Source organism: Coenobita brevimanus, chromosome 38 (assembly GCF_032717465.1).
Source record: "Coenobita brevimanus isolate Jiangsu-jjx chromosome 38, ASM3271746v2, whole genome shotgun sequence".
Lineage (NCBI taxonomy): Eukaryota > Metazoa > Arthropoda > Malacostraca > Decapoda > Coenobitidae > Coenobita > Coenobita brevimanus.
Window position 1 is genome coordinate 48,086,663 of NC_136991.1, and position 17,533 is coordinate 48,104,195.

At 38.3% G+C, this 17,533-nt stretch overlaps 1 protein-coding gene across 3 annotated transcripts in view; it reads left to right on the forward strand.

Moving 5' to 3' along the window:
- Positions 1–16,936, forward strand: part of Ndfip (Nedd4 family interacting protein) — a 42,185-nt gene extending 25,249 nt beyond the window's left edge. Inside the window, exons 4-7 of one of the 3 annotated variants that reach the window (XM_080269892.1) lie at positions 2,088–2,241; positions 2,675–2,860; positions 6,340–6,387; positions 13,125–16,936. In XM_080269892.1, coding sequence (XP_080126018.1) covers positions 2,088–2,241; positions 2,675–2,860; positions 6,340–6,387; positions 13,125–13,336 — 600 coding nt within the window. In that variant the 3' untranslated portion in view covers positions 13,337–16,936. Of the gene's footprint in view, positions 1–2,087; positions 2,242–2,674; positions 2,861–6,339; positions 6,461–13,124 lie in introns of all 3 variants that reach the window. The other 2 variants (XM_080269893.1, XM_080269894.1) reach the window with 2 other exon arrangements.
- The last annotated feature ends 597 nt before the right edge of the window (positions 16,937–17,533 follow it).

The window sequence follows — 17,533 nt, forward strand, 5'->3', positions numbered from 1 at the left end:
CAAATCAATAGTTTGTGCTCTGCACACACTCCTCACTTCCTATAACTTTAACATCCCTCACTAACCTCCTATCGGCCCTCCTAACCAGAAAATAATCTATCTGACTGCTATTTCCCCCAGACTCATACGTAATTAACCTACTGTCTCTTTTCCTAAAATATGTGTTGCACACAATCATGTCCGTTGCCTCCCCAAACTCGAGTATCCTTTCCCCTTCTGCATTCCTTAGACCATATGCACATCCCCCATGCACTCCTTCATAACCTTGTGCTGCTTCACCTACATGACCATTTAAGTCCCCTCCCAAAATCACTATCTCATCATCATCCCGCATACCACCCACTACACGTATTAAATCATCCCAGAATCTATCTTTCTCTGATTCATCCAATCCTGCCTGTGGAGCATATGCTGATATAATCACAGCTATCTTTCTTCCCAACAGAATTTTCACTACCAATATCCTATAAACACTCTCAAAACATTCATAATATATTCCACCCATTTCTCCGCAACCATCACACCAACACCTCCATATCCGTCTGTCCCCCCCTGCCAAAACAACTTATAGCAACAGTCCTTCCCAACAATCTTTCTGGCTGATCCACCCCTGTACCGGACTTCCTGCAAACATGCCACATCCACCCACCTCCTACTGAATGCCTCAACGACTTCCCCTGCTCTTCCCCTCAAACTTCCCACATTCCATGAACCCACCCTCATCCCCATGGGTGATTTACTGTCCTCAGGCTTGCTTTGAAACCTTTTTTGTTTTGTCATCTTCAGTATTAATAAATGGGGACAGACACAGCACAGGTATGCCTTATAATTTTCAAATGGTAATAACCTGGAATAATTAGTTGCAATTTGTCGACATTCTATCTATTGATCTATCTATTGCCAGATGCCATAATCCTGTAAGGAGTGGCCATTTGACTTTGAGTTATTTGTTTTACGGGCAGGGGCACTAACCCTCCACCAACCCACTTGTTGACGTGTAGGGAGCACGTATGGTTGGTTATATGGTTATCACCCAGCGTTGTAAATGGTTTTGTGGCTTACAGGAAACCATTTGGCTTGTCACTCAATGTAAAGCCACCTGTAAAGGAAAGAAAAGCAATAAGAAGTGACAGGAAAGATGGTAGAAATAGGTAAAGAGGAGGGCAGGCACAGAAAAAGAATGATAAAGGCTAAGGAAGAAGTAGGCAGCACTACATCAAGTGAGTGGATGATGGTCACCACCACCTACCACTGGCAACATTCCTGTTGAAGAATATGGAAGAAATTCTTAGTTCGGAGAGACTTCATATCCACTTCAGTAAGTTGCCTGTTGTCTGCTAAAGAGTTTTAACTCACTTATTGTATGATGGAGTCTGATGCATGCTTGAGAAAGAATTTGTTGTGTTAAAATGTGTTCAGTTGTCAAGTCATGTGCATTTCAGCCATCTTTTTTAAAAGAAATTCACAGACATGTCTCTTGCATGCAGATGTCTCATTACATTCATAAGCAATAAGTAGTTTGTATGTTATATCCTATAATTCTGTATAGGTGTTGAACTTGATAAGTGTATTTCAGATATGTATAATGTGATTGTCACCTTATCATTTTCGGAGACAACAAGGGTTGGGATGAGAGAGAATGAAAATGTGAATGCCATTATTCACAGTTTATGGTGTCCAGTTTGTCTTCTTAAGAACAATATGTGGAACTGTAGTGTACTATATGTAGTAATGGAGTTTTAATACTTTCATGTCTTCATTCCATAGTGTCATGAACTGTTCAGATGCAGCACATATGGAAATGTTTATTGAAAAGAGCTGTCATTTTCATCATCATCATCATTGTCATCCACAACACCTTGCTTCCTACAGGGAATCCCCGAACAGGGGATGAATGTGACAAAAACACCTCCAAGGAACCTTATCCCCCCCTCTCTCTCTCTCTCTCTCTCTCTCTCTCTCTCTCTCTCTCCCCTCCCCCCTTTCCCTCTCTCTCATATCTTCACCATAAACAGAGTTTTCTTTTGTTGGTATAATAATTCCTTCATTAGTGTTTTCCCCTGACTAGGACTGTCTTCATTTGTCAGGGTGGTGCTGGTGGTGTGGTGGGGCCAGGAGGAGGAGCAGGGGGGGTGAGGGTGCTGCGGGTGTCATCACTGGGGGGGCTGGACCCAGAGACAGCAGAGATTGCTGAGGAGCAGCTGCTGGGCACGGACTTCATGTTCTTTGTTGCCTTTGCTGGTGAGGCACTATACACTTTGTTTTATATGTTTATATTTTCCTCCTTTACTATCGTTATCTTCACCTCAGATAGTCAAATTTCATAGTCTTAGCCTTCTGTGTAACAAGCAGCCCCTAAAGGACCATGATGGCTGCTCCTGTTTTCTGTTCTTTGTGCTCCTTTGTACTTATGTCATGATGAGCCTGGGGTTGAGCAGCAGCAGCAGCAGCAACAACAACAACAACAACAAAACATAGCAAATGTAAGGTAAATAATACTGATCATAGGTAAACTACACAGCGACACTTACTTCTTTGCTGTAATTAAGTTACCCTTCTTCTCTACTTTGCCTCCATTCATTTTGTCCTTCATGTATGATTGATCTAAAAAATTTAATATTTATATAAATATACATATACTCACACATGTAATTTGACTTTCTCTCCTGCACAGCTGCCTTTGTATTCAACTGGGTGGGTTTTGTGCTGCTCTTGTGCTTCTGTCACACTGTGGCAGGCCGGGCAGGGGCTCTGGCTGGCTTTGGACTCTCCCTGGCCAAGTGGGCTGTCATCGTGCGCCATTCCACTGATATTCTGGCAGACTCAAACACCTGGCTTCTGTGGCTTATTATGGCCTTGGGTAAGTGTCCTGATCTGTTTATGTATTTATATAATATAGTGGTTTAACCTTTTCACTTTGGTGACACACTTTGGTGACATAATTTTCATTTCACCTATTCTAGCATTTTATTTACTGTTCTGGTATGTAAGTTAAAGCACTTAAATAAAGTTAAAGTGTTAAATAAATCCTTGTAACCAGTTAACCTGATTTATATGATTACTCATGATCGGCGGGTTCCAAGACAATTCTCCGTCAAGTAAATTGCCCGTCAGACAATTACCCATCAAAATATGGACGATTCTCTGTCAGGACAATTCGCACCCTGAACGATTCCCCGTCATTCTATAAATATGCTTATTTTGCCTTTGAATTATATTTTAGCATCACCCACAGCTGTGTCCATTAATGACGGCAAATTGTCTTGTTATTGTTGTGATGGCGAATTGACTTGACGACGAACTGTCCTGAAACCAATTGGCATCGGAATGTTGCTTTGTGTTTACGTATTTGTGTGTTGAAGTTTTGCTGTTCAGTACTGTATTTTTAAGTTATAACTTTAAATAAACCTTCTAACCACTTAAAGTGCTTCATATTGGTTACCAATGGCAGATAACAGCAAAACACCACATTTAAGGTGTCTAGGGAGCAAAGTAAGGAGTAGTTAAAACATACACTGTATCGAGCTGAATGCGCCACAGTTGGAACAAAACCTCGCATTAGGGGCGCGCTTGCTGTATATATATAGTAATCCCCGTACTATCCAGATGCCCACTTTCCAGACACCCCACTTACTGGACATTGTGAGCCTGGACCTTCAGAACCCAAAAATGGCCAAAAAAAGAAAAAAATCACCCCAAAATCCGAATTTTTTCCCTCCCGTAATTTGAAATTGCCATGCGGCACCGAACAGCTGTTTACACCATGGCCCCTTCACCTCTTCCCTCCTCCCTCCTCCCCCCTCCTGTGTCAGGGTTGTCATTTGGTATTTTTCATTACCAAATGTGGGCCAATTTGGTGATGAAAAAATCTTTTGGTAATAAATCAGAATAATGCATTACCAAACGGATTTTTCACATGTATGAGGATACACAGGATGGAGATAGTGGATTGTTTGCTCTCTCTGATTAACCTGCTAGCCTACATAGCGTGAAAATAATCAACATGCTGTTAATTATAAGGAGAATGATTACATGTATTTCCACTTGTATATATAATTAGTGAAGAATCAATGCTAGCTTTACGAATTTGGTAATGAAAAGTTAAATTTGGTAATGAAAACTGAGGAGTTTGGTAATGTGGCCGTTGCTATCTGGCAACTCTGTTTCCCCGTCACTAACACTCCAACAGTTACTGCCTACCTTCGATCGTGAGTAGATGCTTATCGCAATGGAAGCCACACGTGCTCATTTTTTGTGAGTAAACAGTGAATAAACTGCAATACCATGCCACTAGACCACACAGGACTTTACAGTGTTGTGCATTGTTAAGAAATTAGAATTTAGAGTGCATAGGATTAACTGTGGAGTGCAAATTGGCGGTTGAAACTGGTGGTTGAAACGCATGGTGCAGTTAAGAACAATGTGCAGTGTTAATTATAACTCATAGTGCAAAGAATTAAGTGCAGCACAACACTGGATTACTGTACATGCTTCAAGAGCATTTTCACCACTGCCAAGGCCTTTGAGAAGGCGGCCACAAACGTTCCGTAAGTACTCTGGCTGAGGTACAGTCACTTCTAATTCCTGATTCTTTGGTTCCTTTTCATTTATTTCATGCTTTATATCCATTCTTGGTGTGAATGGGGTCTTAAATAGGTGCTGTGCATATCTGGTAGGGAGTTATTTAGGTGGCTTTCAAAGCTAGGCTGGGTTAGGGTCTTTAAGTACCAGTCCAGGAGCCAGGGGCCCACTTTCCAGACGGGACCATTTTCCAGACATGCCTTTGGCTCTATTACGTCGGATAGTAGAGGGATTACTATATATATATATATATATATATATATACTGTATATATATATATATACCGTATATATATATATATATATATATATATATATACCGTATATAATACAGTAATCACTCCAATATCCGGATCAATAGAGCCATCAGTAGGTTCGGATATTGGTTTTGTCCGGATATTGGGCCCCAGCTTATGGACTTGTACTTACGGACCCTAACACAGAGAAACACCTATACAACTCCCTCCGGACATGCATAGCACCTATTTAACACCCAAATCACACCAATAAGGCACATAAATGACTGAAATAAATGCAATAGACACATAAAATGTGGGTTTAGAAGTATGTTCATACATTAATAAACATTCTGGTACTTATGGACTCTAACCGAACCTAACCTAACCGAACCTAACCGAACTCTGAAAAACACATTCCTACTGCACATGCATGAGGTAAGTTTAGTATGGAAAGAAGTACAGTATGACACTTTCTGGTAAGTATAGTATGGGAAAAAATACAATATGAAACATTCTGGTAAATATAGTATGGAAAATAGTACAACATGAAACATTTTGGCTACTTACAGCAAGTCCCTGGCCACCTCGATGAATAACCGCCTCCTCTCGGACTCTGACAGTAAGAACGATTACCTGAAGCACTTTCACTACACTATTCCTGAAGTCTTGCACTGAACTTAGTCACTAACACACAGAAGTCCGTTCTTTTCACAGTGTTCACTTTAGTCCAAATAATGTTCCATTAAATTTAAGTGTTGCACATTAACTTTTCCCAAGCCATGGCGAAGAGCGTAGGTCTTGTCGCGGTGAGAGACAGGCGGGAAGTGGGGAGGATGCAGCGGCGCTCTATCGGACGTCGGAGGAATGACGAACCAAAACAATGCTCTCACGCGGCGCGCGCGGCAAGTTCAAATTACGGACGGCAAAAAATCGATTTTTTTTCCAATTTTTTTGGATTTTCGGACCATTTTGGGAATGTTTGATCCCAGGACGATAAGGTTCGGTTAGTGGGGATGTTCGGTTATTGGGCGTCCGGATATTAGAGGGATTACTGTATATACACACACACACACACACACACACACACACATAAGAAAGATTCTGTATATTGGATAATTCAGCTGGTATGTTCTTTCCACAATGCTATATTCCCCATCATGATGAATTAAGGAGGTTCTACTGTATATCCTTAGAAATTACCAGCGTAAGTTTTTGTCTATCTGTCATGTCATTCGACACAGTCTGCATAGTTATTACTTTTGCTGTGATTCTGGGGGCTTGGATGCTGAGGGGATGAGAATGTTACCCTTTTGATAGGGTACTTTTATTTTTGGTTAGTTTCTCCTTGTGTCAGTTTTTTATATTTTATTCCCCCCTCCCTCCTGAGGACCTTGCATCACCCCATTGTTAGGCATGAAAAGAGGTCTTGAAGGTGATGATGAGGATGTGATTAATTAGCATGTATTATGTGTGGCTGTTAGTATGTATGTTACCAGTATTGTTTTATCTCCCATGCACAGGCTTGCTGTTGTGTCTGCGTGCTGTGCTTCAGTACATCCAAGCCAAACGTGAGTGGCATCACCTTCCTCACACATCACGACATCGTTTCTTCCTCTTCTACTGAACTTTACCTCAAGCCAAGTAAATTTTTTCATTTCTGCCATGCATATTCACTGATACCATAGAACACTACTGCATTTTCCATTTGTGGAATGTATTTATACCTTAATTTCCTCCCCTTCTAGAAACATAATAACAAACACTGAATCACCATCCTTTCTACTTAACTTGGATACAGACACATTCCTACTCCTTGTCTTCATACTCCTGTGAGAACATACGATATTCAGTGAACCTTCTTCTTCTTACAAACTTTTATTACCTGAGCACAGTTTAACTTCATTCTGATTGTGCTCCAAACTAGCTCTTTTCAGTATATATATATATTTGAGGATCTCTGACATCTTTTCAATATAGACAGATGTCATTTGGAATTCTGTGAAATATCCCTGCAAAAACACATCTTAACACTTCGTAATGCACTTGAACAACTCCCTCCCTGGCACAACACTCATTCCCTTTTGGCATTTAATAACACCATGGTATTTGTTGTATTTTTTGGAACACCCAGGGCTGTATTTGTAACACTGAGTGAGCAAAACTCTGGAGAAGCCCTGTAAATAATTGTGATAATTTCTGAAGCATGTGATGATGATAAAACATGTACAGCCCTTTTGTATCATTGCTGACTGCATTCTTCAGTATGGGATGGAGGCTTATCACATAACAGATTTACAGGTATCTCATAAAGAGCCATAAAAAATTAGGTGATTGCTTGCACCAAGCCTCTCTTGGTGTTAATAATATAGTCATTAGAATGAGATAAACTTAAACTCTTGACATCTCAACAGGACTTTCTTCGAGGGATCCCTTTAAACTTTTGAGCTTTTTCTAACTCTCCTGCAGACTCATCATCATACACACTTCTCTGACATATGACCCCAAACACCTGGACAGAATGCAGAAAACCTTGCCCTGCAATTCTCTCCTGTTCCACCAACCTTTTCCATTCCCTCTTCTAACACATCAGTTGCCACCCTTCATCTCCCAGAACAATAATGTGTGACCCTAAAGAGATTGCTGAATGAAGATGATCAGTTACGTAAGTATGGAAAGGGTTAATATATTGTGTTTATATCAGTTAATACTTCCTGGTGTATCATTGTTGGCATTACAGTATATATATATATATATATATATATATACATACAGTATATATGTCTATATACTGTATATGAAATCAGTAATTTTGCAACCAGTTTGACTGCCTCGTGTAGTTATGACCACAGTCATGTGAAGTTTTGTCTGTATCAGCAAAATAACAGTTTTTATATAATGGGTTTGCAGTCATTCATATCCACATCAATTTTCTATCTATCTGTCTATCTATAGCCCGACGCCCTAATCCCGCAAAGGGTGGCCTCAGACAAAACTCCTCCAAGTCGCTCTGTCACCCATCATGTGACTACCCTCACCTCAACTCACTCCCCCCTCCCTCATATACCTCTCAACTCCATCCCTCCACCTCATCCTCGGTCTTCCCCTCCCTCTCCCTCCCTCCACCTCACCTACATACACCCTCTTAGTCAGTCTTTTATTCATCAGTTTTCACCGGTACTAAATTTACATAATGTATTTCTCATTCTAACTTGTCTAGAGGTTTCACTGATCAGGTGCCCTCCTCATGTGACTGTCACTGTTATTAAACCATTTTTTTGGTGTTCTGTCCTCCCCAGGTGTCAGCATTTGTCACTAGAGCTATTATCGCTGCTACCATTACACTTAGCCCCATGTTCACTCTTGTGAATTGCTAGGCCATACTTTCACATATATTGGTATTCTGTTTCCTCCCTGCCTCTGTCATTGCAGCTGCCTGCACTGACCACTGTACTTGAAATATGTAAAAAGAAAAAAAAAAAGAAAAAGAAAAAAAAAAAGAAAGAAATGTAAAGAAGACCAGAAGCTGGGATGAACAGCAGCAGTATCAGGAATCTAGAAATTTGGGCAGTCAAGCCAAATGAGATAGCATTGTCCAAGTAATTGAGGTTTGAAAGATACTATATCGTACTGTTGTCATTGTATTGAGCATGTGGTCATGAGAACAGATTCTGGTGTATTGTTTTGAAACAGTCATGATCATAAGTAATGGTGGAAGAGGAGGATGGGTGGAGGGAGGTAGTGGTTAAGGCAAGAAATAAATGGAGACATTTTTGGTGGTATTGTAACTGGGTAAGTTTTTAAGATTTTAGAAGGGAGGGTAAGCAATGAATTGCAAATTTCTTCTATCTTGTTTTTTCTTTCATTCATTCATTCAGTCATTCATCATCCAATCCAGTGTTGTCCCATGACTAGCGTTAGAGCCTGCGGCCAGGCAAGTTGGTCCTGACATTTAAGATGCAAGTGACCAACCTCACTCATCCCTGAGTGGCATTATGTGAACAATAAACCCCAACCACCCCGTGGATATAAACCAGCACCAGCTCAATCCAATTGATTCACCTTAATGATATACCCACTAAACCACCAGGTGCAACAACATGGTTATATGGTTGCCACCTAGCGTAGTAAATGGTTTCCTGTTGTTCAGGAAATCATTTGCCCTGTCATTCAGTGTAGAGTCACCCGTAGATAGAGGGAAGTGGAATGAATAGAGAAAAGAAAGACAGAGGAGGAAGGAAGGAAGAGAGGAAAGGTTAGGCACCCAAGAGCAGCACTACATCGAGTGAGTGAATAGTGAGCACCCACACCTACCACAAGCTTTTTTTCTTTCACATTAAGTTTACTTGATAATACATATTGCATATGGAAACCTATAATAATTATCTAGATACTTTTCATTACTTAGAAATTTGGCAGTTCTTTGCTTATCTTTTCTGCTTGAATTCCATGTGTGTTTACAAGACACTTGTAGAACTAAATGTACAGTATATTTCTGAAGTAGATATATGTATTGTATTAAACTCAGAGAGTTTATTAGAGTTGCATTGTTATAATCCTATTACTGTACTGTATAAAAATTCTTTCCATCAGTAAGCACATACAAATCTTAAGTGGAATTAAAGCCAAGTGTGATGTAGAGCCTCAAGGTAACAATTGTGTAAAATTTTTCAACAAAAGTATTGCTGGCCATCGTCAGCTTCCATTTTAAATGGAGTATGAATAAGAATGTAAAAAATAATTTTTATTTTTTCTGAAGGGTTCCATTTTATCATCAATGATGATTGCTGAACAGATAATTAATGGCTAAAGATGTACAGTAATTTTTATGAGTTCATTAAAATACGTACAGTACAGTATTTTGATATTAATTTTCATAAGTTTTATGATTATTACCATTGCTAATTGATAAAAGAATCATATCTAATTCATCTGTCCACTACATTACAATAATTGATGGTGTTTTTGTAATGACTTTAGTGTACAGTTGTGGAAAGCTGACCGAATGCAGTTTGGTGAATGAGTCACGAGAGTTTAATATGAAAATGGAATTGTTAGTTTCATTTCAACTTTACTGCGATTATAGTTGCGTACAGGTGAAAATAATGTTTTGTGTGAATGTTGCCCTTACGTTGTCATCAGTGAGTACAGTATAAATACTTGATAGTGTATGTTTATTACATTATCATATCAAAAATAATCTTAGCCTTTAGTACACCATTAAGGTTATTATTTCATACGTGTTTTTTCACTGACACACAATGTTTGTATTTTAACTTATTATGCAGAGTGCAAGCACTGCACTGTATGTGTTCAGAACACCTTTGAGCTCAAGTATTTTATCCCAAGAAAATTATTTACCAAATTGTTTTGAAAGAAGTTTGTACCTTTTGATTTTAGTTTCAGGCATGTGGTATGCAGCATTGTCAAAGTGACAAGAAATGATAAAATTACAAATGTTTAGACTGCAAATGCTAGTGTATTTTATGTAATAATTTTTAAGCTGGTAAACTGTGCTAATGACTTCCATAATTTAGAAAGTAATAGAATGTTTGGAAAATTTGGACTGTAGACCCATGTGGTCATCATATACACAGCTTGAGTATGTAGACTTGCCCATCCATGACAGGCATGTGCAAGGCCACTGATAAGATACATAACCAGCACGTATATTGTTGGTAGAGTTGAAGGGTATTGTAAAAATTTGCAGTGCATATCCTTTTGAAGGGTTTTGGAAGACATAAAAAACTATTTGTACCAATACTTGGTACCTTTGCCTTTTTATTTACTCAGTAGTTCTTAGGTGTTAGAAATTACATGAGATTTCTTTGCATTAACTTAGTGCAGTAATACCATCATGAGTTACCCAACAATTTGAGGGTTTAGAGTATAGTAAGCCTTCCATTTTGGTGACTAATTGGTGCCGTGATAACCTCACCAAACTCAGTTTTGCCAAATCCAAGGCTGAATTAAATGGGGAAAATTTTATTTTTTTTATTATTATTATTTTTTTTTTTATGTGTCCGACTCTGGGCATATGCTTCACAGCCTGCATTCAAGGCCCAGTAGTCCTTCTACATACCATACACCTCTGCATGTCACCACTTCGGCACTAACACCCACCGTCCATACTGAATACATGCTAGAGCTGTCTCATACAGGACTGGTGTATTGGTATTAGTGGGGGTATTTTTACAACATGTTGGCGGGTCTTCTGGTAGATCAGTAAAGTCTACTTTAATGAAATTCAAACCCTTAAACTGTTCCCTGCCTCAGCGGGGATTTGAACCTGGGTCCGGTAGGAGTGCAGGCCACCTCTTTACTGATTGAGCCATGTTGTTATGGTTCAGAGGGATCAGTAAAAAAGCTTTTGATTTTTCTCTCATTCCACATTTATTCTCTTGTTGAGAGGTAAGAAGTAATTAGTGTATTAACTTTTGAAAACTAACCCATAAACAGAAATTGAGGTGCACTGTTGGGCAAAACTAGTATCCATTGCTGACAGAGTTAGGCTAACATCCAACTCTATGGCCTTCCTCATGGGCCTTTCCTCCACCCTCCTCCACCATTGCCTCTGTCGCTGCTTCTGCCTCTGCCACTGTTTCATCAAAACCTTCAAAGTCAGTATCCATTGGCAGGCTATGTTCATCTTCTTCCACGTCATTTTCCACATTTAAATGTTCAGTTGCCTGTATCACTTGCTTGTTTTCTTCTTGTTTGCAGTTGAAATAATGAGTGATCAGATCTTGTTTACGGTCCCAATTAACTGGGCTAAATATTAGGGTTGCCAGGTTGGCATTTTTCAAGCTAAATATCTCAAATTTGGCTTTTTAAGAACCATTGGCTTCAAGTTTTTCTGTTTGGCGGCAATGGTTTGTGGTTCATGCTCGGGAATTATTTGCCAATTGTGAGACTTTAGTCACCAAAATAGAGTGAAATATTTTTAATTTTCCCGCCAACTGCAAATCCACCAAAATGGAGGGCTTACTGTACATATCATCAGTGTATAGTATAATGTACATATTATGCAGAATGGCCATGCAGACTAGTAATGTAACTTTCAGTATTGTTGATATACTATAGATGCAGTAATATGATGTGAACTGCAGTGGGGAGAGTTATAGCTCATCTTTAATTTTTCAGAGGTTTGTCAAGACAGTACTGTACTGTATTACAGTATGCAGTAATTTATTAGTTCAGGTAGATATGGATAGTTTATTTTATGGGTTTTCTGTTGTTATGTATTTACACGAGCTTGACTCATTAATTTCATTGTGTTACATTAAGACGCAGGTTATCGTGAAAACATACGAACCATTTACCATCTTTATAGGGTGCTGGAGAGGGACACCTTCATGTGGTGGCACTGATATGACCAGGCATCTCAACTGTCTGGTTATACATTCTTCATCTACTACCTTATCACCCAAAAGGAGGAGGATGGACTGCAGTCAGGAGGCAGCTTCAACTTGCAGTCCACTGGGTTCACATTTCAGATGAACTTGGGACCACAGCTACTATTACTAATACTACCATCTTAATAGAAATGAAAGTTAAGGTGTATGGTAGGGGAGTGAGATTTTAAATGAATGCCTGTTCTTTGGTAATCATTTGTTATGGAGTTAAATCATACCACTGTAGTAAATTATCCATAGCAAAGCTGTAAGGCGCAAAGTAGCCAGTAGATTGCTACATGGCCAGGAAATTTTAGAATGTTTCATTTGTTGTTATCCACATTTTAATTGCACCAGTTTTCACAGTCATTGTTCGGACAGTACAGATATATGTAACTGTTTACTACATACATTTAGCAGTTTAATTTGGAGCAGGACAAAGTAACACACTGTGCTGTCTTATATATTTCAAAGTTAAGCAATGCACATATATTTTTAATGTTGTGAGGGAAGTGTTTGGGGCACAGTTCAGCACATCACCTTTTAATTTCTTTCTGCACCTTAGATATCTAGTGAGTCCATAGAGTTTTGAGGAGAAGGGAGCGTTTTGAATGCTGATAATTTTGTGGGTGTGAAAATTCATGACTGGTATTAAAAAATTTCTTTTTCTGGGATTTAATGAATGGCCTGATTGTTTTGGAATGAAAATTTCAGTTTTGATGTAATGTGTGCTTTACAACTTCTTTCATTTTGAAGATGTTGAGAACATAATGTGACACTTTTTAATGTATAAGTAATTAGATTTCAGAAGAGCAAGAGTGTGGTATGGTAATGATTTCTTTTCTGATGAAGTCCTAGTCTCATACAAGAAGGCATTTTTGTTTTAATGTTCTTTTCTGTTATTGTGTCCACAGTAACCTACAGAAATAATTACTTACCGTACTACATCTCCAGTGCTTCATTGCTAAGAGGGATGCCTTCATGTGGTAGCACCAACATATTCATTCTGCTCCACCGCCAGGTTATAGAGACATCCAACAAATCCCTGTCCCATGAAAGGAGGTTGGTAAACTGCAGGAGAGAGTCAACTTCAGCCTGCAGTCCACTGGATTCTCATTTCGGTTGAACCTGGGGATACAACTACTTCTACTACTACTACTACAACAACATCTACCTAATTTACAGTCCCAGTGGTCTGGAAAACTTATACCAGTAAATGTAGCATCAGAATTTGAAGATGACTGTATTCTTTTCAGTTTTACTTGGCCTAAAATTGCCATCTCTCCATTTTGAATGCTGAGTTATAGTAATAGGTCAACACTAGAATATGATGCTAGTCATGAAGTGCTGTGGAAATGATGTAGAACCATAGCATTGTCTTTCACTACCACTGAGGTATGTGAAATAAACTGCAGAAGAGTGAAGATTTGGGCCAGGTTAAGGTGAATGAACTATAGTCACAGTACAAAATCGGTATGTTATCTGTTCTCTGATCAGATAGTCACATTTTTAATATGATTTGAATTCTAGCATTTCAAATGTATTCACATTGTATGTAGGCCATATTTCACTAATAATTTTACTTTCATTATAACCATCATGAACTGATCCTTGGGGCCAGCCATATGAGAGCCCTGTTGGAGCTCAGTGGTCTGGCTAAACTTGTAAAAAAAAAAAAAAAAAAAATGTGCTCTGATCAGTTGTTCTATGTATTGTTTGTTGTGTTATGCTGTGGTATTCCATTAAGCTTTCATTGCCTTAGTCAGATATATTTTATTTAGTCTTTTGAGTCATTTAAGAGAGAGAGTATATTCTATAATTTTTAAATGATTTTAAATTTTATTTTACCATATAAAATGCAGTACATGCCTTGTATAATTTTAGTAGTGTACCATTAAATATTAAATATACCTGCCTCGTATATTAATGCAGATGTGTTTTAGAACAGAACATAATTCTTATTAAGGTATGTATTAAAGGTATAATAATTGTACAATATCTAGATCATACTTATATTATAATTACTAATATTACAGTACTATAATTGGTTGCTAAACTCATCCCTCATTTTTTGCAGTTGCTAGGGAACAGACACACCTGCAAGTAGTGAAAATCTGTGTGTAATGGAAACCCATTTTAAAGGGCCCCCATAGTCATAATCCAATTATGTGATTGCCTAAAAACCCTATGTAATGCCCACAAACATCACCAGACATTTGAATTTACTGGTTTAAATGTATTGTTAGATTACTGTGTACCAGATTTTGCTAAATCATCCCAAAATACATGCTAAACTAGTGTGCTTTTTTTGATGTACAGTATTACTCATCTGCAGATACTGAAACTGCAAAGTCAGAATTGCAAAAAATGAGAGATGATTTTATAATACTTCATTACCAATGTTAAATTTCTTTCTGTGTTACCATTGTTCATGCAGTTACTGTACTGCCATTGTCCACATTATCTTACCAAAAACTGTGTGGTCATGTTCGTTTAACCTCTCCACTTCGATGATGTGTCATATTTTTTCTTGATGTTATTGCTGGAGAGGGATGCTCTCATGTGGTAGCACTGATATGACTGGGTGACTCAGATGCCAGGTATACAAACGTCCCTCAGTTCCCTCCCTAACTCCTCAAATGGTGGATGGTGTTCTGCAGGAGAAAGGAAACTTTACCCTGCAGTCCACTGGGTTCATGTTCAGATGAGCCTTGGGTTGCAGCTACTATTACCGCCCGAGTGATATACTTTAGTTTTACATAATATTCTTGCTACTTAGTTAATTTTCTTGCAGTTTAGGGGGGACATCTGATTTTGAAATGGTTACTGGGGTCTACCAAACCCCTCTTATCCCAAAAGTCCCTTTTAAACTGAATAAAACTGCCAGGTAGTAGCAAAAATATAATTCATTCATCATTGGATGGAAGGGGTTAAATATACATCTAGACTCGTCTTGCTCATTCCACCAACAGTATCTTGTAGTGAAAGAGCTCAAGTTGCAATAAAGTTACACTGATTCCTCGTGTTATGTCTGCTTATTTTTATTTAATTATTTTTTTCTTATTATTAGCTGCCATTAGGTGACCAAGGCTAATGCATGCAAGCATTTTGAAACCTTCAAAAATGAAAATGAAAACAATTTCTCAGTAAATTGTGGGACTATTGCTAATTAAATTGTCATTGGTACTGTACTTGTAATGCTGTTTTGCTCATTCTATAGCATCAAATTTTTTGAAGAAGTTTACTGTAGACACATTGGAATGCATCTGTGACATATAGCGAGGATTTAGTGTACTGTTTATGTTTTGATACACTCCCTCGAATGTGTCTCAAACTTACTTGTTGTACATCATCACATTGTTGCTTATCTAACTACACATGAGATTTCTTTTTTTCCTTGTTATTTCCAGCATGTGTGGGGTTTCACCAAATCGTTAAGTTTCCAGTGTTTAGAAAACATCAGCTGTCTGAAAGAGGAAGCATGGCATTACTTTGATTTGATTTGATCTTTTTTGCCTAAGGCAAATGGAGTGCCATTCTACTTGTTTGAAGTCCAAAATAAATGAAATATGAAGGGTAGCATGTAAGTCACTGACATAAGACATTAGCTGGTAACATTGGGCTTCCTCAGTATTTCAGCTAGGCAGTCCATGTGGTTATGCTATTGTCACCACCTCTCCCTTTACCCACCCCACTTCCACAACTTTTTGTGTGTGTGTGTGTGTGTGTGAGAGAGAGGGTTGTGTTACAAACTGATTACTCCCAATAATTATTAACCACTAATGTGCAGTCTTGTTTGTTAATCTTTCTCTGTTTACATCTTGAAGTTTGAATATAATAGTGAGGATTTAATGGGCAATAGCATTTCACTTACTTTGAGCACAAAATCAGGGAGTGTAATGGAATGGAGAATCATGATGAAGCTGTATATTTTCTTGTTAGTCCCATTGACTGATGGACCTATGTTTGCCTTGAAGCTTTTTCACTAAACAAAATAAGTAAATATTTTATAGTTTTCAGTTCAGATACAGTTTTCCTTAAAGCAACATTTGAAGAGTGTGTCTCTGGGTCGATTGTGTTTGATGAGGTGTTTTATGTATGAGAGGCAGCAAGAAGACTTTTTATTGCAACCTATATATGGCTGAAGCATTGTTTATTCAGTTTAGACTTAAGTCCACCTTATCATACTTTGCAGCACATGTGTTTAATTAGTCAAGGGGTCAGTCAGCTTTGCTGGATTAGAATATACTATACTTGTAGATTATACTTAGAGCTGTTTGGATACATAGAGATACTGGTGGCACTGCATGCTGGGGAATAATTTGTATTGGTGGTCTAGTTGGTTAAGGCACTCAGACTGGATATGGCCCATAAAAGATTTAAATCCAAGGAGTGTGTGGGATTCATTGTTCACATAATGCCATTTAGAGCATGCAATTGGTTATCTTTGCCTTAAATAAGGACTGAGCAGTCTAGCTTGGGGTCCTTGTTTTTGTGCTGGGGCAAAGAAAATTTAATGGCACAAAAGGTAAAAAAAAATGGGGGGGGGGGGATTCATCTTGGTGATTTAGTTACTGTATCTGGCATATTTTGAGACAGACACAGTTGGTGAAGAGTGCAGTATAGTGTACTGTCGTGTATCTGGCTTATCAATGCTGTTACTCCTCTAAAATAGGAAATACACCTGCTTTTTAGTTGTATGAAAGTCAGGGTATGTGATGGAAAATACGAATTCACGACAAAGGAATGAAATATCCTGGGTGGTTGATACTAATGTAAATTTTGATGGGGAAGTGTTTTCCTAGAGTAAGCCACAGTTATGGTTGTCATTCAGTAGCCACCAGTGTATGACAGGGAAGCCACATTACATTGACTTTGTGAACACCTTTGGCAAATTAAACAGTAGCTCTAATTACAAACAGTATTTTTTCATTTCCTACATTCATTATAATACTTTGTGCTTAGATTATATGGTTATGTGGAGGACTGGATATCAATAGGATGATGAGAAGGGTTTAATGTGAAGAAATTTGAAAGTGGGAGGAAATATTGTTGGCTCAGAAGATAGAAAGATATGGTAAATGAGTGTGTGAGACTAATTGAAGTCTTTCTTGATAAACGAGTACCAACACATCACATCATGAGTCACCATTTATCAACAAACGTCATTCCTCACAGATATTCACAAAACCCTGAATCCATTTATAAGGATACCATTCACTAATGGTATGCAGTGCATTGCAATGTGCATAGATCAGATCTGAAATATTCCACCTCTCACCATTCATCACCAGTTTCATTCCCAGTTCCTTAGTATGTAATT